The sequence below is a fragment of the Gigantopelta aegis genome, chromosome 10, assembly GCF_016097555.1.
Source record: "Gigantopelta aegis isolate Gae_Host chromosome 10, Gae_host_genome, whole genome shotgun sequence".
Classification (NCBI taxonomy): Eukaryota; Metazoa; Mollusca; class Gastropoda; order Neomphalida; family Peltospiridae; genus Gigantopelta; species Gigantopelta aegis.
The window spans coordinates 61,855,016-61,880,511 of record NC_054708.1 but is presented as its reverse complement, the minus strand read 5'-3'; the positions used below and the strand labels follow the sequence as shown (position 1 = coordinate 61,880,511).

Sequence of the window (25,496 nt, the reverse complement as noted above, 5' to 3'; positions counted from 1 at the left end):
CCTTTAAAAAAAAAAAAAGGTGTGATTTTAATTTGCAAAAGAGGAATGTAGTATCATATGTTGTTTAGTTCACACAATTTAATGATTGCAATATTTTTGTGCAACCATATTTCAATTTTAACCAGATAACAATATAGTCAAACCTGCTCCAGCGAACACCTGTGTTAAAGTAGCCACCTGTTTTAAGAGGCCACAAATCATCTAACAGTCTAAAATAGTCTACATTTGCCCATATTATGAAGCCACCTGTCTTAAAAGGCCACTTTTTGAAACTCCCTTTGATGGCTGCTTAACACAGGTTTTAATATATTACAGTGAAACTTCTCACAACTGGACACCCCCAGGACAATGTAAGAAGTTTGGTTTTAAGAGGTATCCAGTTTAGAGAGGTTCCCTTCTATACTGATATTTAAAAATGTCTGGTTTTGATGGAATTCTGGTTTACAGAGGGTCCAGTTTTAAGATGTTTCACAGTACATGAATTTTGCTCTGATCACTTATTCTACAACTGGTAATTCAATGACTCTTTCCCAACACCTCTTAATTTTGATATGTACAGACTAACCATAAGTCCTTCTGACAGGGCAAAGCTGATTGCAACTGGAAAGTTTCTACAACGGAAATCTTTGTATGGTTCCCAGCGCACAGTCTGTCCACAGGTCAAAAACATAACTGGATAACGGTTCTGCTTCTGCTGAAGTCTGTTAGAAGGTATATATAGTTAAGAAAATGCAAAGAACAAAGGAAACAACAATACTGCAGAATATATTATATATTATTCTTGCCTACCATAAAATGTATGGTGTTAAAAAAACAGTAAATAGACATAAATCAAGGACATTCTGATGCAACATTTATTTTTAATACAGCTTCAGTTTATTTTAAACATTTTACAATGCAACTATGAATTAAATTTCACTGATCTGTGACTTAGTTTGTGAAAAAACATATTTAAACATAAAAACTTAATTTAGATTTTCGACTATCCATTACTTAATCTAAAAAAAATATTTTATAACTTACATGATGCAAGCATCAGCATCAAAGCTGGCAAAGACTATTTTCCTTGACCCTGCATAATTGAAGACAACCTCTAAAATCTTGTCAATGTGGAGGTTGTGGTCAAAATACTGATCCAACTCAACCTTTCCACTCTGAAAAAAAGTAAAGATGTATGTACATGTTGTGAATCTTGGAAATAGGCAAATATGCATCTGATCTTCCAAACACTGATCAAATACATACCAAAATAATTGTATTATATCTTCAGTGGTTTATTATTTTTGCCTTGCTGCTGGCTGTAAACCACACCAAATAATGTAGTTATACATTATATCAATGAATTCCAAAACATTTTTTATTCTTATGATTTAGCAGGGGCCGAAATATACACTATTACAAAAATACTCAGTTTGAAAACGGAATAGTAAATAAAATCTTCCAGTATTCCGTAATAAAAGTTGCAATAAAACACAGAATAGTGAAATTCACGTGGCTATTCCATCTTTGCTTAATGGACTCATATGCTATAACCAGGTAACTGCTTAGGCGAGCAGCATTGTACACGCTTATAGTTATTTTGTTGTGCAATTGTTATGGTACAGTATACATTCTCTGAAGGAAGTGTTTCTTAAAAAAAAAAAAAATTCGATCCCTGTTTAGCCAATGTCAAGGGCTAAGCAGTGAATATGCAGCAGCAAGCAGAGTTTATATGGCACAGTACCTGCTTGGGCAAGTCAAAGATAGTCACAGAATTTCCCTCTGTGTCAGACATACAATTAGGTCACCTATTTTAAATTTTGAAGCCTCTAAAAATTTCAAAAACAACTGTTTCGTTTACAGGTCCCTTGCCCATGTCTACTTTTGCATAACATATTTTTTGTTTGCGCATTATATTTAGGAAATCATTTACATGGTCTTCACTGGTTAAAGGCACTCAGTCACGAATGGTTGACCTAATTAATGACCAAACAAAGTATTATCTGAAAATATATACATTTGATTTGTACCTAAAAGTACTTTATTGAAAATAATACATAACCACCATATTCCACTTATTATTGATATTTTATTAAAAATAACTGAATTATGTCGATGATCCATGTGTGACATATTATTTTTGAGTCACGGGACAGGCATCCCCCGAATAATGTACTGCTGAGTTAGATTATCCGAAAGAGAAACTAACTACGGACAGTACATAAACTAACAACAGGGCTTGAACTTATTAATTTTTCATCGATTGCAATTTTGAGGCTACTTACATAAATATTTTAAAAAGTGAATTTTACCGCAAATAAAAGGTCTAAAAGGTTATTTTGCTGTATGTAGTCATATTTCAAATTATATAATAATAATAATAATAATAATAAATATAACCACAAAGAGCAATGACGGATTCCCAAGCTATAATAGCTGTACATTACTCAAACATATTTATATATTAATTCATTACTACAATAATTACCACACACACACCACCACACTTATTACTCATAGTTATGTGCTATTTAATTACAGCAATACCTCCCCCCCCCCCCCCCCCAACATACATACTGTCACCTATTACTCAGACATAGTTATTTATTATAGCAATAATTACCCACCCTAACCCACATACACGTACATACTATCACCTAACCAACTATCATATATCGGCCAAATCGGGCTAGAACTTCATTTACAAACGACAATAATCTTCTTTTGTTTTTAAACCAGACCTCACCATTCCTTTAAGAACAACCACAGTACAGTTCTTGATGGCCGACCTCTTATTATTGCCCATTGTTCAACAGTCTTAGGCCATACGACTGAAGCCACATGTGCAGAATGTATTTAAGTTTGGCTGTTTCATTAAATGCCATATTAACAAACATTGCACTTGGTTCATATTTTACATGTTATTAAAGCAGTAAATGATTAATTATAACATACAAATTTTAGTTATGTCACCTTAATAGATTTAAAAATACAAACTGCGGAAATATGTATAACTGTCATTTACAAAATCTATCTGAAAAGTTTCAAAAATTTATTACACTCAAGAAGTAGATTACAACAGTGAAAACAATACTGTCGTAACTTCAAAACTTCTAGATTTTCACATTTTAAAAATGAAAAAATTGCCTGAAACAGGCCGACTTAACATTAGACACACACCTGCAGTAGTACCGTGTACGGTAGCTCCGTAAAACCCCTCCCAAAAAGACAGAATTTTAAAAAAGTTTTTTTAATCATAATAATTAAAAACAATTGTGAGTGCATGTTCCGACTGTTTATTATTTTATTTCAGCATATTCACCTTTATTTTGTCATGAAATAATATATTTTTAATTATTTGCCATGTATATAGTCAGCACTCATTTGCCAAGTCTCTATACATGGCGGTCGTTTATATAAAATTCAAGAACATATTATACGTATATATAGTCTCATCAAGTGTGCTACGAGTTGGTTTTGCCGTATGTTTTATGACTTTTCACAAAAAGAGTTCCAAATTTTAAAAATGAAGCATGTCATGGAATTTCCTGGATCATGGTTCAATTAAAATGTTTTGGATGATACAATAACGAGGTTTGGTATTCCAAATGAATGTAGTTTCCATTTATAATTCATATTTAGAGAAATAAGGCCTTCTAAATCAGTGACTGAGTGCCTTTAACCTTCTGAGTACTGCAGGCGAGATATCTCACCCGACGTCACGTCAGTCGATATACTGTACACTGTATACATTGCATTCCCCAATTCATATTTCCCGCCGTTTTGCACACGACACTCACCGGAAACAGAAATATAATTAAAGAAAAAAGATATTTTTTCAAAATGGTGGCTCTTGTTTTGATTTTTTCAGTTGAAAATACCTTGAAATTTTGAGTTCAAAAAGTGGTTTTTGGCAAGTATTTTCGCTTGACAACAATGGCGGCACGTCGCGGTCATTTTCAGGGATCGATAGCTGATTGTGACAGCTAATTTGATAATAAATTTGATTAATTTACCAACAACGAAAATTACAAAATATTGTAATATGAATCGTAGTTCGGGTTTTAAAAGAAATTCTGGTCAGAAAACCACTGTTATCAGGAATAATGGACATAAATACTGGACAGCTGGCCACAAATGCCCGTAAGTAAACGCAACTTTTTCGATTTTTTGAAAAATTTTAATCACCATTAGCCGATCTAAAATAATAAAAATTACAAAAAGACACGAAAATAATACTTACCAATTCATATATGAACTTTATTTCATGTATTTATAAAACATTTAAGTGAATATATGTGAGTAAAAATTATTAACTTGTACCCACTCAACGTGGTTTTTGTTAAAAATTAATCCAGTAGTCTAAAGATTAAGCAAAAACAAAATGGGTTCTGCAAAATTTTATATGTTCAGAGGCCTGATTTTACATACCTCTATTTGACACATAATTCAACCAATGACATTAGAAAACTAAAATTTAAAGTTACATATTATTTTTGTGTACGAACACGCAATTTATTATTCAAAGTTACTTACCTCGACCGTAAGTGGATGTTTTACTTCCATGAAAAAGGCCAGCCGTTTGTCAGCCTCCAACAAAACCTGCTTCAGTGTGGGAAATGGCTTTTTTTGCTCGTCGTTTTCTTTTGACAGATCTAAAATACATAGATCCACAAGTTAACATTTCATCACTTCATATAGTTACATTTTAAAGAGCGATTAAACTCAAATTCAAAATCAGTTCCACGCCCAAAGTGTTCAAATGATGATAGGAGAAACTTCAAAGATTACCATGAGAAACCAAATCAACGAGGAAAATAATTGCATTTTACCATATCAGCAATTTTTTAGAAGCAAATTATTTCATGAGTGGGTGTAAAAATCGGGCTCCAAACAAAACTGAGTGCACAACCCCACGCAGGTGTAAATCCTCAACAAGGGTCAAACATAACAATTCCTACAACAATTTGAAAAGGTTTTTACCATGGACAAAATGTTTAACAATGGCAATTTTGACCCTGCCTACAGCAATTTTAAACCAATAACTTTTACAAGAAATAAACAAAATAAAAAACAAAACTTTTTCTCTTGAATTAATGGCAAAACAGCAGCAAAACATTGCCATTGGTAAAGCTCATAGGCTATGGCAATTCATATTACCCTCGATGTCGCAGTTAAGTTAGAGCTCTGTGTTACAACTTGCAACCAAGTATATGATGTCCGAAATATAACTTGCAAACAAAAAATGGGGCGTTATGCAGAACTAGATTTGCATAAGTGCTGGCAAATGAAACTGCCAATCTCACAATTTCCAGCGGCATGTCCCACCCAGATTGCTGAGATGTGTGCCAAACACAGCATGTATAAAGCGTAATGAAATACAATCACAAATATAAAAATATTACCAATCTGCGATCCGGCAACACAGCAAGGCTGAGATAACTACAAAGAAAAAAAAAGGAAACAATTATCACTATACATCCAATAAAGCAACTAATTAACAAAAATATTTTTTAGAAAAAAATTCACATTTTCATGTTCGGGCTGTACATAACGAAATCCCGAACATCGCCCAAAGACAAAAACAGATAGGCTTACCGAATGTTAATGCGATTTTTTGTAAAAAATATTTTTCCTACATTTTTTTTTTTTTTTAACATATATAAATGCATCGTGTTGAGGTGTATCTTTGTACCAAATATGAACAATGTACACCTCGGCATTAACATTCAGGCTTTGGTTTTGTCTCCGGGTGACGTTCAGGCTACAGGCTGCAAATAGGCTGAACCGGAGGAATACAGGCTTGGAACAGACAAGTTCTTTAACAGAAGTTTTGGTGCCATTCTCATCGATCATCTTAGATAATTGTCGTAATCCCCAGGTGTGAAGTGGTCACTGCAAATTGTATCCCATCTTGGCGGTCCTTTCCAATACGCACATGTTTGGTTTAAGAACCGCTTCCATGTAAACAATGTCGGTTTGTCTTTCGGAAAAATATGCAAACTTCTTGTGCCTTTAACTACAGCTTTTGTACATCCATACACCGAACAATGGTTCACCATGTTTCACATTTGAAAGATATCTTCAAAATAATATCCCACACATACAATTCAATAGAATAACATTTTCGCGTTTTAAAAATACACGTGTTCTACTTCCTTGTAAAATGTCTGAAAGGCTGCAAATCGTGCTTTCATGTTATGGCGGTTAGCGCATCACAGGGTCACGTGACTTGGAGCTCAGAGGCTTTTTGGCAAGCGATGGGAAAAACGCAAATTTTTATTGCGAACATATTAAAAACGGGTAAATTTTGTAACATTTATTTTATTGATACTTCATATATATGGTAAAAGGTATACGTAGATTCTAAACAATAGTGAATTACATTTTTGATAAATGTAGACCTTTAATTGTGTATAAAGCCAAAACAAGGGAGTGTGAAGAGTGACTGTCGTCGAAATTATTATTTTGAGGCATTATGAAAAAGAAGTAACACCTGTAGAACCCTCTTGTTGGACAGATAGGGAACTAATAACTTTGAAGTGAACAAAGCCTCTTATAAGGCATCAACAATTACCTTCATAGAATGTAACTGTGCAAGAGTGAGATCCTTTATGGGTATTTCAAACAACTGTGCTTCTTCATCAAAGCCCTGAAGTAAGAACATATTTAACCAATCATTCAAGTACTAAGCTACCTTCATTCAAACAATGTTTATACGGCTAACAAATTCTAGCAACATTTAAAACAACGTAGGAATTTGGATGAAAAGAGTAACAAATATTTAACTTCATGAATATACTGAAACAGTAAAAATCAACTTTGTCTCACAATTAAAGTTTGTTTTGTTTAACGACACCACTAGAACACATTGATTTATTAATCACCGGCTATTGGATATCAAACATTTCGTAATTCTGACATATAGTCTTAGAGAGGAAACCTGCTAAATTTTTTCCATTAGTAGCAAGGGATCTTTTATATGCCCCATCCCACAGACAGGATAGCACATACCATGGCCTTTAATATACCAGTTATGGTGCAATGGCTGGGACGAGAAATAGCCCTATGGACCCACCAACGGCGATTGATCCCTCGTTAGAACGAACATTGTGAATGCCTTATATTCTAGAATACAACATGAAAACAATCTATTTTTAAATGAATTCCATATACAGTGAAACCCTGAAAACCAGACCCTCTGTAAACCCAGTCTCTTTTGAAATATCAGTACGCAACAGAACCTCTCTAAACAGGATATCCCCCAAAAACAGACGTTTTACATGGATCTGTGGGTGTCACTGCCAGGTTTCACTGTACTATGAAAAAGACTTCACTGATCTCGATTATACAACAAGTGGTTTGTCACTACAGAATTTCTCAAACAAGACAGAATAAGCTAGATTATGCTCTTCAGTGAAATGGTATTAATGACTATCTCACCGATATGCAAAAATATATATACCTTAATTATATATATATTTAATGAAGACCTATCCTATTTACCTTCTTGTACGAAAGGTGAACAGTGTAATCATGGAACACAAGTGGTTCATGGTCTTTTGTTAGCATAACATCAAATTCCACCATATCAGCACCCTGAAAGGAATAAGATTTAAATTATTTTAATTTTTTTCAACCTGAATCAGCCCAGTTAAAAACAAGCTGTATATAATATTTACAATTAAAAATATGTAGAGGATATTCCCAGAGTCTTAAAGAGTCACACACTAAAAAGACGTATCCGTAATTGCACCCATTAAGGGAGTGTAACTCTGTGCATGTGGCCATACACCTCCCCATTGAAGCTAGCAGTGCACACTCTGGGTTGGAGCCAGTACTGGAAAAACACCCCACTGCCTTAGGCGGTACATGATCCCAGTAGCTACCAGCCTTAAGTCTGATGGATTAATCACTACACAACTGAGGCTAGGAATAATCAGTTATGGCTGTAACAAATGATGGACAAAGAAACTAATTGTAAGTTTATTTGTTCATCGGGTTTTAAAAAAATATTATAGTGAAAGAAGGAAAGGAAAGGTTATATGGCAGATCATAGGTCAGGCATGGTTAAGGACCACACAGATATTGAGAGAGGAAACCTGCTGTCGCCACTTCATAGGCTACTCTTTTCGATTAGCAGCACAGGATCTTTTATATGCATCATCCCACAGACCGGATAACACATACCACAACCTTTGATATACCAGTCATGGTGCACTGGCTGGAACGAGAAATAGCCCAATGGGCCCACCAACGGGGATCGATCCTAGACCAACCACGCATCAAGCGAGTGCTTTACCACTGGGTTACGTCTTGCCCCAGAAGGAAAGGCGATATATTAAGAAATGTACCTCAAAGAGGAAAATAGTCAAGCTTTATGTAACTTGGCTGGCTTTCTGGGTTACTCAGTTTTAATACTTACATGAATAGCTGCAGCAGAAAATGATGCCAGAGTATTTTCATGTACCAGTTCTATGCTAAAAAAAAGAAGCAAAACGACATTCAATAGCCCTTTCCAATACCACTGTACATCCAATAAAAAAAATAACACAATGCCTGTCTGTGATCAACATCAAGGACCGATAGTTTCTTTTATTATTTTAGAGTTCGGTCATAAATGATGTCATATGTTTTAAAGAGTTTGCATTTGCTAGCCCTGGGTTTTATCAAAATTTCTCTCTTTACAACAATCAACTTGAAACAGCAGACTGATCAAGTGGACTCACTCTAAATGTTAGACAGAACTATTAATAAAATTTTGTGACAGAAGTAATGTGTTTATAAACCTCTATCTAGAAATAGAGGTTTACTCATTAAGATAAAAAAAAATTAAAAAATAATATTTTAATAAAACATGTATCAAAAATATATATATATATATATATATTTTTGACAGTGGAGAAACCCACCTGATTAATTAAGTTATATTTGACAAAATATGTCAAAACAACATGATACGTCAAATTTTAACTACTATATTTTCCCCATGTATTATGCACACCGGTGTATAATGCGCACACACACACTTTGAATGTTTATTCCTGAAAAAAAAACATGCACCACAATATAATGCACACCGTTTTTTTAAACCACAAAATCAACGGTGAATGCAAGATGTACCATTTACCCCTTGTCACCAAAATTATCTAAAAGTGAAAGCAGAATTCAAGAAAATATTCAAGAAACAAGAAACAAAATTGTATACCCATACACTGTAAATGACTAATAAATAAATGAAAACAAAAATATTACGTTTGGTTCTCGTGCCGAACATGAATAAGCAAGATTTTTAATTTTATAATAGTCATATATTTCCGTTTGATGGAAATGGGCAAATTAAATCTCATGAAAATAAAAAATATTTACTGTCTGTTTTGGTAATTTGGATGCTTTTGTACATTTATTTTACATTTATTACAATCATCACAAGTGAAAAGCAATTTTTAACATTTTTAACATTTTTACCTGTAAAGTACCGTAAACTACCAATCGACAATTTTTTATGGGTGATCACTGGACATTTTTTAAAGATTTTTTTTTTTCTATTATGTATAATGCCCACCCCTATTTTTAACCTGTATTTTTTGTGGAAAAAAAGTGTGCATAATACATGAACTTACTATTTTTGCGATACTCCTATTCCAATGTCCAATGCATGGCTGTTAACAAAAGTAAAATATTGTGATTGAAATTTCAAGGTACAGGGTTTAGATGGCGGATGTCAGTGCCATGATTATATCACCATTCAAAATGGTAGTGTTTTATATAACACTTGTAGTCCACATTTCTCCCAACCCAAACCCTGTTATTTTTTTTTACTGGACAAAAACATTAATTTGATGGGTCCTGCAGTGAACCTATATTAATAAAAATAGTCCTATTAGGCTGACATTTGCTGGAGTGTTCTTTCATAAGCTACGGGCATTTTTTTAAAGTTTGCATTATTACTTGATATTATTTATTTAGGCTTGACCGCCAGCTAATGGACGGCGCATCAAATATTCAAATACATTTACATCGGGTCACCCTAGTCTTATTGCAAATTCATTATGGTCATTAAAAATTGGGGTAAAAGCCAATGTCTGATACTGTATTAAGCTAACATTGAATAGTCCTCTGATCTTTGTGTCCATTTATCAATATGTAACGCAAAATCTTGCAGTTTTAATACCCCTCTCGCTCGTGTAACATTTTGTGACCGTGTCATATTTTACTTTGGGGTCTTTAGTAACACATATATTTAAAATAAAACGGCAATGACTGGTTGCATTTTACTTTATTAATTAACATTACACTGCACAATAACTCCCCTCACCCCTAAATTACGTTTTGTCACACATTCCATAATTCCCACTCTCCTTAGTGCACGTTGCGTAGTTCTCGAATGACCCCGTTATTCAATCGTAAATAATAAAGAAGTAACATACCACTGGTCGGTAAATGTTAATTTTTCACCGGATCAATTTAATTAAGTTTCAATATCTATAATACGCAATCTAATAATCTCCCAGCAGAACTATTACATTGTAACAGTGTTCAAACTCGCACGTGCTGTTCGTCACATGGTGTGACATCGGGTACGGCCATTACTTCAAAGGGAGTGAGTAGCATATTTAAATTAGGGTTTTTTCACTTAATTTACAACTACTGTGGTAACGGGTTTTTGGGGGGTTTAAATTACAAAAACCATACCAAACATGATTTAAATAATAATAATAATAATAATAAAATATCTGAAAAAAACCCAACGAAACATATGTACACACCTTTTTACAAAATAAGATCGTCTGCTTAAAATAGCACAGCAAATGGTAGTGCAGGATGCCCATTAAGTGAATACTTTTACTTTTTACATCCGTTCGGACTAAATAAATAGCGGATTGGACGATCCCAAATATGTGTTAACGCAAATGGATGGATTAAAACAAAAAGTTGTATTCTTCTACCAAAAATGTATTATATCAGACAATGTAGGCATTATTACTAAAAACTATGAGACAACAGACTGTATCAAAACAGGATACACCTAATTTGCATATCCAGGTCAGAGTTGTTCGTCACGTGTTCGTAATCGATCGGAAAACCAAAACGAAACTTTTTCGATGTCAGTTTTTTTTTTTTAAATATACAATTAGCTAAATTTGTAAACATTTTTATGAGTTCAAGTGTCCACGATAAGAGCAACTTTGGGAATCTTTATTGGGAAACTGTTGGGTCGAAGGGTCTAATTGGGGAAAAGTTTGATATTGGATTGGGAATTTACGTTAGGGGAATGGGGCCCCAAAATGTATGGTAGATTATACCCTGGGATGGGTCAGTGGGGCAAAGAAAACGTCCAAAGCGATCGGGTTGACATTACGGAAACCGAAAACAGCCGAAGTGATTCTCATTTATAAAAAAAAAAAAAAAAAAAAAAAAAAAAAAAAAAAAAAAAAAAAAAAAACCTGCCTGAAAAAATAATTTCCACAATTTCTCCGATGACAGAAATCCGTCTCGCAACGGACAGTTAACAGCCATGCCAATGTGCAAACTTACTGTTTTTGTGACACCCTCATTCCACAATGTCCAATGTGCAAACTTACTGTTTTTGTGACACCCCCATTCCACGATGTGTAAACTTACTGTTTTTGTGATATCCCTATTCCACAATGTCCAACATGCAAACTTACTGTTTTTGTGACACCCCTATTCCACGATGTGTAAACTTACTGTTGTTGTGATACCCCTATTCCACTATGTGTAAACTTACTGTTGTTGTGATACCCCTATTCCACTATGTGTAAACTTACTGTTGTTGTGATACCCCTATTCCACTATGTGTAAACTTACTGTTGTTGTGATACCCCTATTCCACGATGTGTAAACTTACTGTTGTTGTGATACCCCTATTCCACTATGTGTAAACTTACTGTTTTTGTGACACCCCCATTCCATGATGTACAAACTTACTGTTTTTGTGACACTCCCATTCCACGATGTCCGATGTCGAGTGTTTTCCCTTTCATGCCCCAGTGGCCCTGGTAGGACACATCCATGTAACACTTGTGTGTCGTGAAAGGTTTGATTAGTAAATAATCAACTGAAAAATAAAAAATCACCCATTAAAGGTGAAGACTAAAAAAGTCACTAATGTAAATATTGGGAGTTCAAATGCTTATGGTTTTGTTCTTTGACTTGAAAAGCAAAGCAATCCATATGACATCTTTACATTAAGGTACAGAAGTGCTAGTCCAAAATAAAATGATAGAAAAGCAGTGTTTGAAGAATCCAACCTCAGCACTTTGGGGCTCGAACTTAAGAATTTATCTCCCAGTACAATTTTAAAAAGAATTGCCATGGGTGAAACAGCCCACCGATTTTTTTTTTTAAAAGTGACATTTGCAGAAAATAAATATGACTAAAAGGTTATTTTGCTGTATGTAGACATATTTCAAATGTGAAAATTTTAAATACTGACAGATTATGTACACCAGGTGTATATATTTTGCAATTGTTGAGGAGTTTTACCGACAGCACAAAAGTACCATCGGTAATGCTCTCTACCTATGGCAATTTATAGCTCAACGACGGCAATTGGCATTGGTGCTGTTGTTAAGTTCGAGCCCTGCCACGTTCAAACTGCAACTATTTTGTGGTTAACACATATGGTTATTTTGAGTCTAAAGAATAAGTGAACAAATCTGCTGCTGCACCTTTGCATAGACAGGACGACACATACCACAGTATTTAATGTGCTAGTCATGGGGCAGTGGTTGGAATGGGGGAAAAAATACAACTATGGACACAGTGAAGGTGATTGATTCCATGCACCTCTGGTAAGCACTCTTATCAATGTGCTATATCGTAGCCTAAAGCTGAAGATTAATACAATGAATCTTTCAAACAGAAATTTTAAAAAGTAGTTGCTACTTTTATTAACGGCTAACTCTGAGCAACTGACATGATTGTGTTAGTATGACTAGAATGGGTTTTAAAAGTTAACTGCTATAAAATAAAGCAGTACAAATGATGGCGTTAGCAGGGGTGCAGAAAGTACTCGCCCACTCGCCAAATGTGAGTAAAAATTCCGACGGACAAGTTAAAAAAAGCAACTATCAGTCTGACTAACGATCTCTCTTTTTTGATTTTGTTTGCCACATGATATTGAGCACTTACCAGGTTTTCTTAAATATGCTTTGTCAAAATATCTATATATATCCTTTGAAGTGAAGACACTGTATATTATAATATTAATAATAATATATTATTCTATAGACTGGCGGACTAGTAGAAATTATTGCGGGCTAGTAAATTTTAGTTGGTTCTGGTCCGGCTGGCTAGTGAAATATGTTCCATTTCTGCACCCTTGCATTAGTGTAAATAGAATAGGTTTTAAAACTTAACATCTATACAATAATTATATCAATCAGAAGCAGCTTATTGTCATTATAATGGCTGATGACTGAAATATTATTTACTTAATCAATCAATCATTTGACTTGTGCTTACATCCACTGAAGGTTCAAGCACGACTGTCTTGGGCACATTCTCCGAGATTCCCTGGTGGATGTGTCCAAGACAGGTTTACTTACTATAAATTTCACCAATTGGTTTGTGTCGAAGACCCATTATGGGAAGTCGAAGTCGGACTCCTAAAGATCTCTGCTGCTCCAAAGGTAGAATGTGAGTAAATCCAATGTACTTGGGTGCCTCATCTGGAGGAAGTTTGGGGTCATGCACGAAAAATTCCAACTGAAAGCCCTGGAAGAAGAGAGAATTTTAAAATATAAAAATATACATTGACTTGTTTCCTGAGTTTTATGTTACCACTACACAACAAAATCCACTGTATTTTCGGTTAGTTTGGGCTTATTCTGAGTGACCATAAGACAGAAATACACCACACATATTTTTTAACTTACAGCACCTCATAGGCATTCTAAGAGAGAGTGCATGGGTGCACTGGTCCTTACAACTACAAAGATTATGCATAGCCCACTCACCCCTGCTGAAAATTTAATTTCACTGCTCCCCCTATCCAAGCCGCTGGCATTTTCTGACACCTACGTAACTATGAAAGAGACCCAATGGCAGGTTGTATTACAAAACAGCTTTCTTTTCTTTCTTCTTTTATTTATTTTGGGGGTAGGGGACAGAAAAAAGACATGTTTATTTTCAAAAGTTATAGATATATTAAGAAAAGTATTTTAAAAAATCAACTCACAAGATGCTGGCAGTTAAATGACTGTACTTTGAAAACAAGGTAGTCTTCATTGTTGAACACAGTTCCATATGCATCCTGAGAACCCGAATTATATTCACGATCATTTAATACCTAAAATGGAAAGAAATTAAGGTAGTATTTACTTGACCTAACTTGAAACAAAAAGAGAAATAAAATCTGGAGCTAGTATTCAAACCAAACAGACTACAGGGTAATAAGGTTACTTACCTAACTTATTTACATGCTTACATCAATCAAAAGTTTATTCATCTTTACCTGTAATATTTCACAAACAGGGTAGCACATATAATCATTTATTACCTCAGCAGGCACTCATAAATAATAATTTTCATGCATTGGTTTAACATACACTGCTATTTGACGATTTGACACCAACGAACCAATCACCTTGTCGGTACTAAATATGTCATCACGATTTGGCAAAGCACACACAATGACGTCACGTAGTTTAAAGCATTTGCATTTACATCTTTCTGATTTCAGTGTTAAACTTGTAATAAAATGGTTGTTTATTGCAATTCATTATAGATTTTTTTTTTACAGAATATATATATAGAACTTTGGGTTTTGAAAATGATCTGTGAAACGGGAATAAAATACAAAGTTAAAGCAATATCCAGAACAGTAAAGTAGTTTACGTAGTTTCTATATAAATGGACGTGTAGCCGATGTAGGTTATATCGAAAATAAAGGCATTTAAAAAAAAAAAGTACCAGTTTTTATCAAATTTATGTCCCTCGTCATAATAATTTTCACTTGTCACTCACTACAGCTTGTGACATGTGTCACTCACTATAGCTTGTGACATGTGTCACTCACTATAGCTTGTGACATGTGTCACTCACTATAGCTTGTGACATGTGTCACTCACTACAGCTTGTGACATGTGTCACTCACTATAGCTTGTGACATGTGTCACTCACTATAGCTTGTGACATGTGTCACTCGCTAAAGCTTGTGACAAGTGAAAATTATTTTACTCGAGACATAAATTTGATAATAACTGGTAACTTGTTTATTATCCTCTATTTATCTTATAACATGATATCCATGTCATAAAGCCATGTGATAATGTAGTGTATTAACCTGGTTAATAATGGTATGCAAATTTAAAGGAATATGCAAATTTGCAAGGTTTCTAGGTAATGTTGTGTTGCTGTCAATGGGTCATTTGTTTACAAGCCAACAAGACCTGTATACCTGAGCACAACGTTTTTATTCGCTTTAGTTAAAATGTGTGACGTCAAACTAATTTGTGCTAATTGTGATGACGTCATATTACCAATGGAGGCGACTTTAGTACTGTAATTTACTAAATATTGAATTAAAATGTTATTTTAGAAGTGTTTTAGGATAAAAAGAATTTACTCGTGTTTTTAATTTTTAGTATGTAAAATATCAACCTTGTCCAGTTAATCGGTATTTGTCTCGGCAGAGCCTCAACAAATACCAATGAACATACACTCAGTTGATATTTTCCATATTAAAAAATACTTGTGACAAATCCTCTATTTAAATCATAATGCTATCTTGTAGCAATTTCTGATTACGGTTATATGACGCTGGACATATGGTTAAGGACCACAAAAATGCAAAACTTAATAAAGAGACAGGTTTCTCTTCCACATACCCTTCTCAGTGGACTCGTTGGGTTAGTTATTCGTCATTCCTATGAGTACACCAGGCACCATGATTATTAAATGCCATACAGCTTACAGGCATGTCACGTCACTAGAGAATTGAGTATAGACTCAAAAGTTTTACTAGCATGGGCCCATGACTAATATATGAAAGAATGTGGTTTGTGTCATCCTGTGAATAAAACTCATATAAAAGATCCACTGCAACTATGACTGTATCTTTGATACACTACTAGCCACTGATTAAGCTATGTAATGAACTGGGAACATTTTTAATGACCCCCATTTCTCTTAATATTAAAAGTAACTTTGCACTATGGTCTATGAAAACAACATTTTCATTTCACATAAACACATTACTCATCAGTGAAAATGAAAAACATTATTTTGTGATGATCTGCTACTAACCAAAACTGTGGTTCTTGTGCTTGAACATAAAGGTCCATCTATGCTGTCTTCTTCTACATCCGAGTGTGACATCTGCCATACAAATCATCTCATGTACATCAATTCAAAGACCAGAAACAATTGGCTTTCATTAAATAAGGTTCAGAATCTCAGTATAATGTCCAGATTATAAGAATTTTGAAACAATTCCAATTCAAATTATTTGTATAATTTACTTGGGTTTTTAAAAATAATTACAATCACTATAGAGACTTGACCAATATAGTCCTTCACACAGGAATGCCTCTTTTTCTTTACATCAATCTAATTAAAATTAGCTCCACAATTACATGTGGATCTAACACCAGCCAGTTGGAGCTCATGTCCACCAATCAAAACCTTACTTGCAGAATCCTGCCAGTGATTTAAAAATAATTTGAAAACTTCCGAATTATCCTGAGGGTATACGACATGTTTCGTGTGAATTACGAATGCCTTAAAACATGTTTTATTTTATAAAATAAATAATTTATAATGTAAAACTGAAGACTGATTTAGTTGGGGTTTTTTTTTATAAATAAATAAATAATTTTTAATGTAAAATTGAAGACTGATAACCCACTCTGTACGTATTGGTATGGTTCACTGTACTGCGGCCACTAAAATAGACTCGCCCTATAATTTTAGAATTTGTATGCTCCCAAATAACGTTATAAAAGGCGAAGTGTGATTGGTCAATATTTAAAGTATTATTTACAGACGAAATGTTACCTGGACATTGGGGACTACGCAGTGTTGTTATTTTTAAATCACTGGCAGGATTCTGCAAGTAAGGTTTTGATTGGTGGACATGAGCTCCAACTGGCTGGTGTTAGATCCACATGTAATAGTGGATCTAATTTTAATTAGATTGTCTTTACATACTATGGAATTTACTACACGTTATCTATTTCTTGAGCCGATTTTTTCTACATGGCACACAAAAATAGTATTTTTAAAATTTATTTCCAAAATACTTTTACTTTTCTTCTTAGGTCAATACAAACTGAAATTATTTACAAAAAAACATTTTTATAGTAGGATGGGATGGACTGTAGACACATTTCCACTAATTCAGTGTTTGATAAAAAAAAAAGTGAAACTAAAAACTTGCTTCAATTCTATCGATATCTAACACCTTGCTTATAAATCACATTCTTCCAATTTTTTAAACTGGAAGGAGTGTATAGTTTAGTTTATGGCAGGCAGTCTATTCTTTATTATACCCACACATTATTCGCTTTTCAATATTGTTCTATACATAGACAATATTCGGAACTCACTGGTCTGAAAGTGGTATCTCAAAGCTTCACATTGGGTGCAAGAATCAGGCTACAGAACTTTCACTTTATTTTCTGGATTATCAAATATTCTTCTTCTTTTAATAAACTCAATCTGAGCTCACAGTAAATACCAAGTAAATAATACAGAAATAACTAATGTCAAAAGGATGTTTATGATTTTGTGCTTCAATGACTAATGTTAAGAGTTTATTATATACCTTACCCGTCTCTGAACAAATTTCTAACCGGATTTAGATGACTGACAACATCGACTCCAAGCATCGTAAAATTCACCAAATTTCACAGAAAATTCTCACTCCCGAATGTCCATGCTGATTGCTACCATAAATTTCTAGGGATATTCAACTTTGTGGGGGGTGGGATGGGGGTGGGAAGTAGTGGCATTCCGGTTTTTAGCTTTTTTACCTACAACAAACTAACACTGAATGAAAAGGAAGCTCACCTTGTTTGGTCTGTAATCCATAGGCACACACTTTATGCGGTACATTTGATTTCTGTAGCGTGACTTCCACATCACAATGGGATCGTCATGGATACGAAGCTGCATACATGTCTGTCCAGTCAGCCAACCACTGGTGACCATGTTGAACCCATCTGCAACACAATGTCTTGAAATCAGAATTTTCTTAATCATAGTCAAACATCGTTATTCCGACCTGTGGAATCTCGAGAGCCCAGGTTATCTCAAGGTCTAGAAATTTATTAATAATTTTAACCAACCACCATTACATTTATACAGTGAAACTCCGCTATTGCGACCATTGGTGGGACTTATTAAAATTGGTCATAATAGTGCCATTTACACTGAATTGCAAGAATAATCATGTGTCAAGCCTGCTTCCGTTATTTGTGAGCATGAGGCTGTGATCGCATTTGTGGGGTCAAAATGTATTGAAAACGTCCAATGGTTGTAATCCGTAAAAGTATGAGTGGTCTTAATACCGGAGTATTTTTTATTATAAAATGATTAGGAAATATTCCAGTCTTTAAAATATTGGTCTTTATAGTGAGGTGGTCTTAGAACCAGGGTGGTCATTAGGTGGGGTTTCATTGTATATATATATTTTTTTAAACCAAACACAAGCTTGTTGGTTCACCAGCGATATAACCAAGTTTGAATGGATATCAGTTTCGACATTTTATGTGGAACAATGTTAAATCTGGCTGAAGAATAAAAGAAAAGATAAAATGTCAATATAACAACAAAATTCATTGGCTCCAAGAAGTCAAACATTGTGTAATTGTCAAACTTACCGTAGTTTTACTTTAAATAAAGGACAGTATCGACATCTAATGCAATTTATTATTATATATTAAATTTACTGACTGAATAATTTGCCATTACAACATAGAGATCATGGATAAAACTCAACAGACATCATGAATTAAAGTATAAATTTCTTAAGCTTAACAGACCAACTTTATTTTACACATATATACCTTGCATGAAAAACATTTTAAAATTACGAAAAACAAAACATTAATTATGAATGAATCAATGTTTAATGGCATCCCAGCATGAAAAATAAATCAGCTTTTGGGTGTCAATAAAGGTAATAATTACGATATGAATAATAAACATTTACTGGATAAAAAATTTCATTAACTGACCATAGTGCTTGAATAGTATGTGGATATAAGCAATGAACTGACTACACTCTAACACATTTACAATCTGTACAGTATATCAATCAATTTGTTACCAAAGTAAATGCAATTTTTTATGATGGAAAAAATGGTTACATTAGAAACACAGAGGAATAATTGTTGAAAGCTTTTCAATACTGTATTTTCTTGTGTATTATTTGCTCTGCTGTATAATTAATTATCACCCTAGACGTAACATTATCCTTCTCCCTCAAACAAACACATTGAAAATAAAACATTGTGCACCAAATGATTTACCAAACAAAACTGAAATGAATAAAAAGGTATACCATTTTTTCTATTAAAACTAAACACAAACCATTAAATGCACTAACAAAGAATTAACTAATGAAATATTACATCCATTTTTTTTATGATTGTTTTTAAATACATGTATTTCTATTCTACTAGAAGTCACTGTATTCAAATTGCCGTCTTCAAATTATTACATTTTGTTGGCATTTACATTGTTTTCACACTTTATATCAGATTATTGTGCCATGTCCATAATCGCAGAGACACCAAATGTACCTGTGGCTGCCAAATCATTTTGTGTATTTTATTTTAAATGATTTTGCTCAGAGTAAAAATTAAACAAAATCAGGCATTACAGCCCTCTACATTGCGACTCATTTTCGCATATGCAACCATTTTTTTCCAATTGTTTTGACTAAAACATTTCATTCTATCTATATAAAAATACAAGTAGGCGCCATCTGGCTCCTAGATGGAAAAGTTAACATGGGCTACATTAACTCCTCTGTTGGCGAGACTTCTTTTAAATTAGCATTTGCAAGACTGAATTGGTTATCAATATCATGTGGTTCAGGACCCATATTCACAAAATATCGTAAGCCTAGTTTTACACGTAAACGTAAATCTACGACTGAAGAGCTATTCACGAAACCACGAAAACGTAAGTTACGTGTAAAGTTGGACGTAAATATAAGAGTGCCTCAGGTTGCAACTAACGCTGCACGTAAGTTGTGTACATATAATAAATCAAGCACGATCGCCGTTATTTACTATTATTTACGGAAACTAGCAGCATTTCCAATAAATGAAGCAGTTTGCTATGGCGAACGCCCACGGATTGAACGTATTTTTGTTCGTGATCGAACGGATGTTTTCGACTTGGCCAATTTCTCCTGAGTTATCTTTTCCTTTTTAAGAAATGTCCTCAAGTTCGTACCAAAACGCGGATCCCTACCAATACCAAAATGCCATGGTTCACTGTTCGCAATGTTATTGTTAGCAGACGACAAACAAAATTGCGTTTTGCGCATTTGTTATTTACCCAGTAGCCATCGTTTCTAATGTGTTTTTATTAATTACTCCAGTGAGAATGTTAAATCGTAGATTTACGTCCAACTAAGTTACGTTTACATTTACGACCATCTTTGAGAATAAGGTGCTTCTTGCACGTAAACGTAAATCTACGGCACACGTAAGTGCTAGTCGTAGACGTAAATTTACACTTTTTTGTGAATATGGATCCTGGTGCCTCAATTTTTTCTATGTGGTTAATTAATAGTACTATTCTAATTATAAAATTAATGGGGGGGGGTCTGAATTGATGGGGTCTAGTTTATTTGGTTTATTATTTTAATATACTGAATAAATAGGAAAAAAATATTCAGGATCAAGCTATTACACAATTATATTCATGGTGGTGTCTTGGCAGAATGTTTTCACCCAGAATTTCTTCCCCCCCCCCCCCCCCCCCCCCCCCCCCCCCCCCCCCCCCCCCCGAGTTATATATAATGCTCACTGTAGTGTTTTGTTAGATTTGTTTGAAAGGAAACAATGAAACCTAATACACAGGAAAATACAGTAATCAGCTATAAAAAAGCACATAACAAATCTGCATCCTGCAATAATAAATTTTATTTTCGACTGTGGTATCAAATAAAACTTTCAAACTGCAATAAAAATATATTTTTTAGCAGATCGACAATAAAATTGTAAGACATGAAATCTGTAAAATGTTTCTGGGCAGGGTATTTTGTGAAGCTCTTGTATCATCATGAACAGTATTACCCAGTACCATCCCATCACTCCAGCCATTTGTTTTAGCAATTAACACCCTTTTTAAAAAATAATGTTTACCTAACACTGCATACAGTGTACAAGTGGCAAAGGTATGGTTCATAAGATTAAAATGTTTTAATATAAAGAGCGAAAGAGTTAATCTCTTTAAATACTTTTATTAAAACTTACAAATACCAAATTTAATGGGGGTTTTATAAATCATAATATATATTTACATAATATGCAAGCTTAAATTCATTTTCTTAAAAAGTCAATTTAAAAGCAGAAAAGCATGCTGCATAGATAGCTTACGACCGTGCATCATTATACACAAAATCCAATAATTTTGGGGGTTCATGGGTAAAAACAATGAAAATTAAACTTACAGTGTATAGTGTGAACTGGAATCCAGGATAGATGAACACATATACATATATGTGTGTGTTTCTTTATCTGTTTAACCAAGCTATTGGAACCATAGGGAGGGGAAACTAAATATTTTGTAAAAGGTAAATGCTTGAAGATCTCGCCCAAAGACGTATGTCACGTTTCACATCCACCAGCTTCATGTTAAAACACTGTAAATGATATTTTGATTATAATGAAAAAATATATCAATGTTGAAGGTCATCCAAGTCTCCGTGGTTGGTTAGAACACTCCAAAGGGTAGATTATTCAGACCGGCTACCTCGATTGGACAACCTGAAATTGAAAGATATATCCACTCGTTAAGATTGGTGACAAAATTGACAGTAAAGCTACACTCCCCGACTCCTGGCAAAAACATCTCGACTCACCTTCAACACGCTGAAAAATATGTACAAAAAATAGAGGATACTCCCCGAGTGTCTTGTGATATCATAATTTATCAGCACAAGTTGATAAAAGTATAAAATCCTATTGCTGGTAAATTATGGTATCAACTTGTCTCCCTTGAATTTCAGGAAACATTTTAGAAAATAAAAATTTATAATTTACATTTTTCCAGTCAGAATATAAATAACTGTCGTGAGATCAGAACACATTTCTCACACACACAGGGTTCGAACTTAATGACGGCACCACTTTTGTGCAGTCGGTAAGGCTTCTCAATGATGGCAAAATGTATGTACCTGACGTACATAATCAGCCAGTATACATTATTTGTATATTTGAAATATGTCTACATATAGCAAAATAACCATTTAGTCATGTTTATTTGCTACAAAATATACTTTTAAAAAATTTGCTGTGGAAGACCGTATAAAATTCGAGCCCTATACACAGTGTGTATATCTGATAATTACTAAAGATAGGGGTGTCAAGCTTCTGTGGCTATTTTGGCTTTTGTCAATTGACTGACCAGTCCTGACTGGCTTTGGTTTAACAAATAAACATTAAAGTCGGTACTTTTATGTGGGATCATGTGGATTTTTTTTATTTGTAACATCTGGTGAAGCACATTGTTCTCATTAACCCTTTACAATATAATTTTATATGTTACTGGTTTGTATGCCCACCAGTCTGTTTGTTTAGTCTCCGGATGATGTTAGTTTTAAGGTGCTTTTAGTGGAAACCATTTTAGTTAAATATATATTTTTTTTAAATGTTGATTATCATCATCATCATTTTTACTATTCAGGGGTTTCCCCAGAGACATATAGTGTAGTAGGCCGCTACTCCATAGATGTGTAAGTGTTTTGATGTCGAAATGCCTTAAATCAATTGCTGCTATGCTTTAATTGACAATGTATGACAACTGAGTGTTGGTTGTAATAACTTTTGACACTTGAAAGTACACAGGTATTCACACATCTAATAGGTCATACATGTTCTTCATACCTAATTAGGTGCAAGGCCCTCAGCACCCTTCCATTTAAAAGTCAAATGATAAACACATTTTTTCATGCTATGGAAGTTACTACAAGTTATTTATTTCTTCTCTCACTCTTTGTTTCTATTTCTAGTACTCTTCTTCCTAGTCTCCAGAATATTTTCTCTTCAGTTATGTAAGGCTTTTGCATTGCTAATATCCTGTTTTACAGTATCATGTTAGGCCTATCTCAGTATCTGTTTCATCTTACTGAATACTATGTATGTGTGCATACAGCTCACGCCGTTTGTGTTCCCTTTCGTCGATCTTCGGCTTCATCCCTGTTAATCCACACATCCGTGTCTGTCTGTCTCCCCCCCCCATCCCTCTTTCTCTGTCTGTCTGTGTCTGTCTGTCTGTCTGTCTGTCTGTCTGTCTGTCTGTCTCTCTCTCTCTCTCTCTCTCTCTCTCTCTCTCTCTCTCTCTCTCTCTCTCTCTCTCTCTCTCTCTCTCTCTCTCTCTCTCTCTCTCTCTCTCATGTATCGTTTATGTATTTACAATAATACCATGTACAGCAATGATTCTAGGCCCCAACCTTGACCTTGCTTATGTTTCTGGGGACAATAAACAAAACAAAACAAAAAAAATTTAATAAAAAATAATAATAATAATTTTAAAAAAGTTATTTCTTTCTGAGCCAACTGTTTTCTAAATTAGACACAAAATAGTTCCGATTTTTACTTTTCTTCTTACGTCAAACAAAACTGAAATTATTTCAATTTGTTTTTTGTTTTTTAGGATAGGACGGACTATAGGTCTAAAGAATATAAGAACTATGCATTGGTGACCTGCCCATTTTACTAAAGACCTGATCGACTCTGTTCAGTCACACTGGGTTATCTAACAAATAAAGCCAAGTGAAAGAAGCAGATCGGGATTAATAAGCTTACTGACTGAATCGGTGTCAACTGGTTTCGATTTGGATCAGGTTTCGAAATTGGCTGAAATGTCTGCCAGACATTTGGTCGAGCAAGCTACAAATTCTGCCAGCCCGAATCAAAACCTGCCATATCAAACACGATTGTATATTATAAATTTATAAAGCTTTTTTTTTTTAAATAAAAAAATAAATGGTCAACTTCGGACAGAGTATCTATGTTTTGAATAAAAAGAAAGAAAGGAGACATGAAATAATAAGAAAAGTAACTTACTTATAACATGGTAATACACAGTATGTATAACTTCATAAAGTTATCTTTACATTGTGCTCATTTAACAGTGAATGTTTCTATTTCAGTTTTAAAGGATTGCTTGAGCAAGATTTTTGGACTGGTAGACCTATTCAACGATATTTAATGCACATTATTGCTTAATATCAATAAGAATATTGATATATTAGTTATAAAATGGTATAAATCTGACGGTTGTCATATATAACGGGTGCAACTATTTTGCTCCATCCCAGTGAATCAGCCCTCTGGCGATCCAGTGGTTACTTAATACTTAAAGCGTCACATCAGGAATTAGTCTTACAGCTGAAGAAATAAACGTACCTGATTTTTGCAGGATGATAAAACAGGCATGTGTCGTAATGTTCTGTAATAATATCCATCCCAGTAAGCTAGCAATAAGTATATATATATATATATTATTTTCCAATATGAAATAAACCACCATTGTCAAACTGACTACAAAACAAATCAAAATAACTGTCCAACGATGTATAATGTTTTATCCATGCAGTAACCTACGGTGTATTTTAGTTAATTGGTCTATTCTTTTAGTTACCTCCACCAGTGACTCCTGATTGGCAGGTGTAAATTTGATAGGCAATCAGACAAGACAATTTGCCACTGTCTAGACACATAAAGAATACATACTAGTATTATTAACATCACATGGTATTGTCAATTTGTGATGCATTTTTTTTATGCCATTCTGATGCGTCATGGCACGTCCTAATATTAGTCTTTGTTTAATGGTATAGAGAAATTGTAGTCACTTACCGTATATCTTTGCCTATAAGTCAAATTTTTTTCACCCAAAAATTATTTTATAACTTGGGGGTCGACTTATAAGAGGGTAAAAAAAATTCACCCAAAAATATTACCGTTTTGGGGATTATTTTATAAGTTTTATTGTTGAAGTATGCCCTGTATTTATACTCCAATATTAATTTGACACATTTATTTTTTATAACCTTTTTTTTTTGGCATTAGAAGGGTTTTGGTTATGCAAAAAGGCGTGCGATCTCACTCACTTGCCAAGAGAACAGTCCACTTAGTTAAAATAACAGTCATCTCTAATATCAAAAATGTAAACAATACTAATTACCTGTTGCCTGAGTTTATTTTAAAATCTGGTCACTGGCATTAATGGTTGTTCAAACAATGTTTTGTCGGTGATTAACTTCATGAATATTACTGAGCTTTCCCTTAAAACAGCTTAGA

At 34.0% G+C, this 25,496-nt stretch overlaps 1 protein-coding gene across 1 annotated transcript in view; it reads right to left on the bottom strand.

The window, feature by feature from the left end:
- LOC121383736 (glycerophosphocholine phosphodiesterase GPCPD1-like) overlaps positions 1-25,496 on the bottom strand; it is a 44,146-nt gene that overhangs the window by 5,989 nt on the left and 12,661 nt on the right. The window contains exons 4-15 of the mRNA XM_041513833.1: positions 18,019-18,170; positions 16,255-16,326; positions 14,186-14,296; positions 13,554-13,722; positions 11,932-12,061; positions 8,405-8,459; positions 7,486-7,578; positions 6,557-6,631; positions 5,385-5,421; positions 4,516-4,634; positions 1,024-1,154; positions 566-701 (exon numbers count right to left, since the gene is read on the bottom strand). Coding sequence (XP_041369767.1) covers positions 566-701; positions 1,024-1,154; positions 4,516-4,634; positions 5,385-5,421; positions 6,557-6,631; positions 7,486-7,578; positions 8,405-8,459; positions 11,932-12,061; positions 13,554-13,722; positions 14,186-14,296; positions 16,255-16,326; positions 18,019-18,170 — 1,280 coding nt within the window. The remainder of the gene's footprint in view (positions 1-565; positions 702-1,023; positions 1,155-4,515; positions 4,635-5,384; positions 5,422-6,556; positions 6,632-7,485; positions 7,579-8,404; positions 8,460-11,931; positions 12,062-13,553; positions 13,723-14,185; positions 14,297-16,254; positions 16,327-18,018; positions 18,171-25,496) is intronic.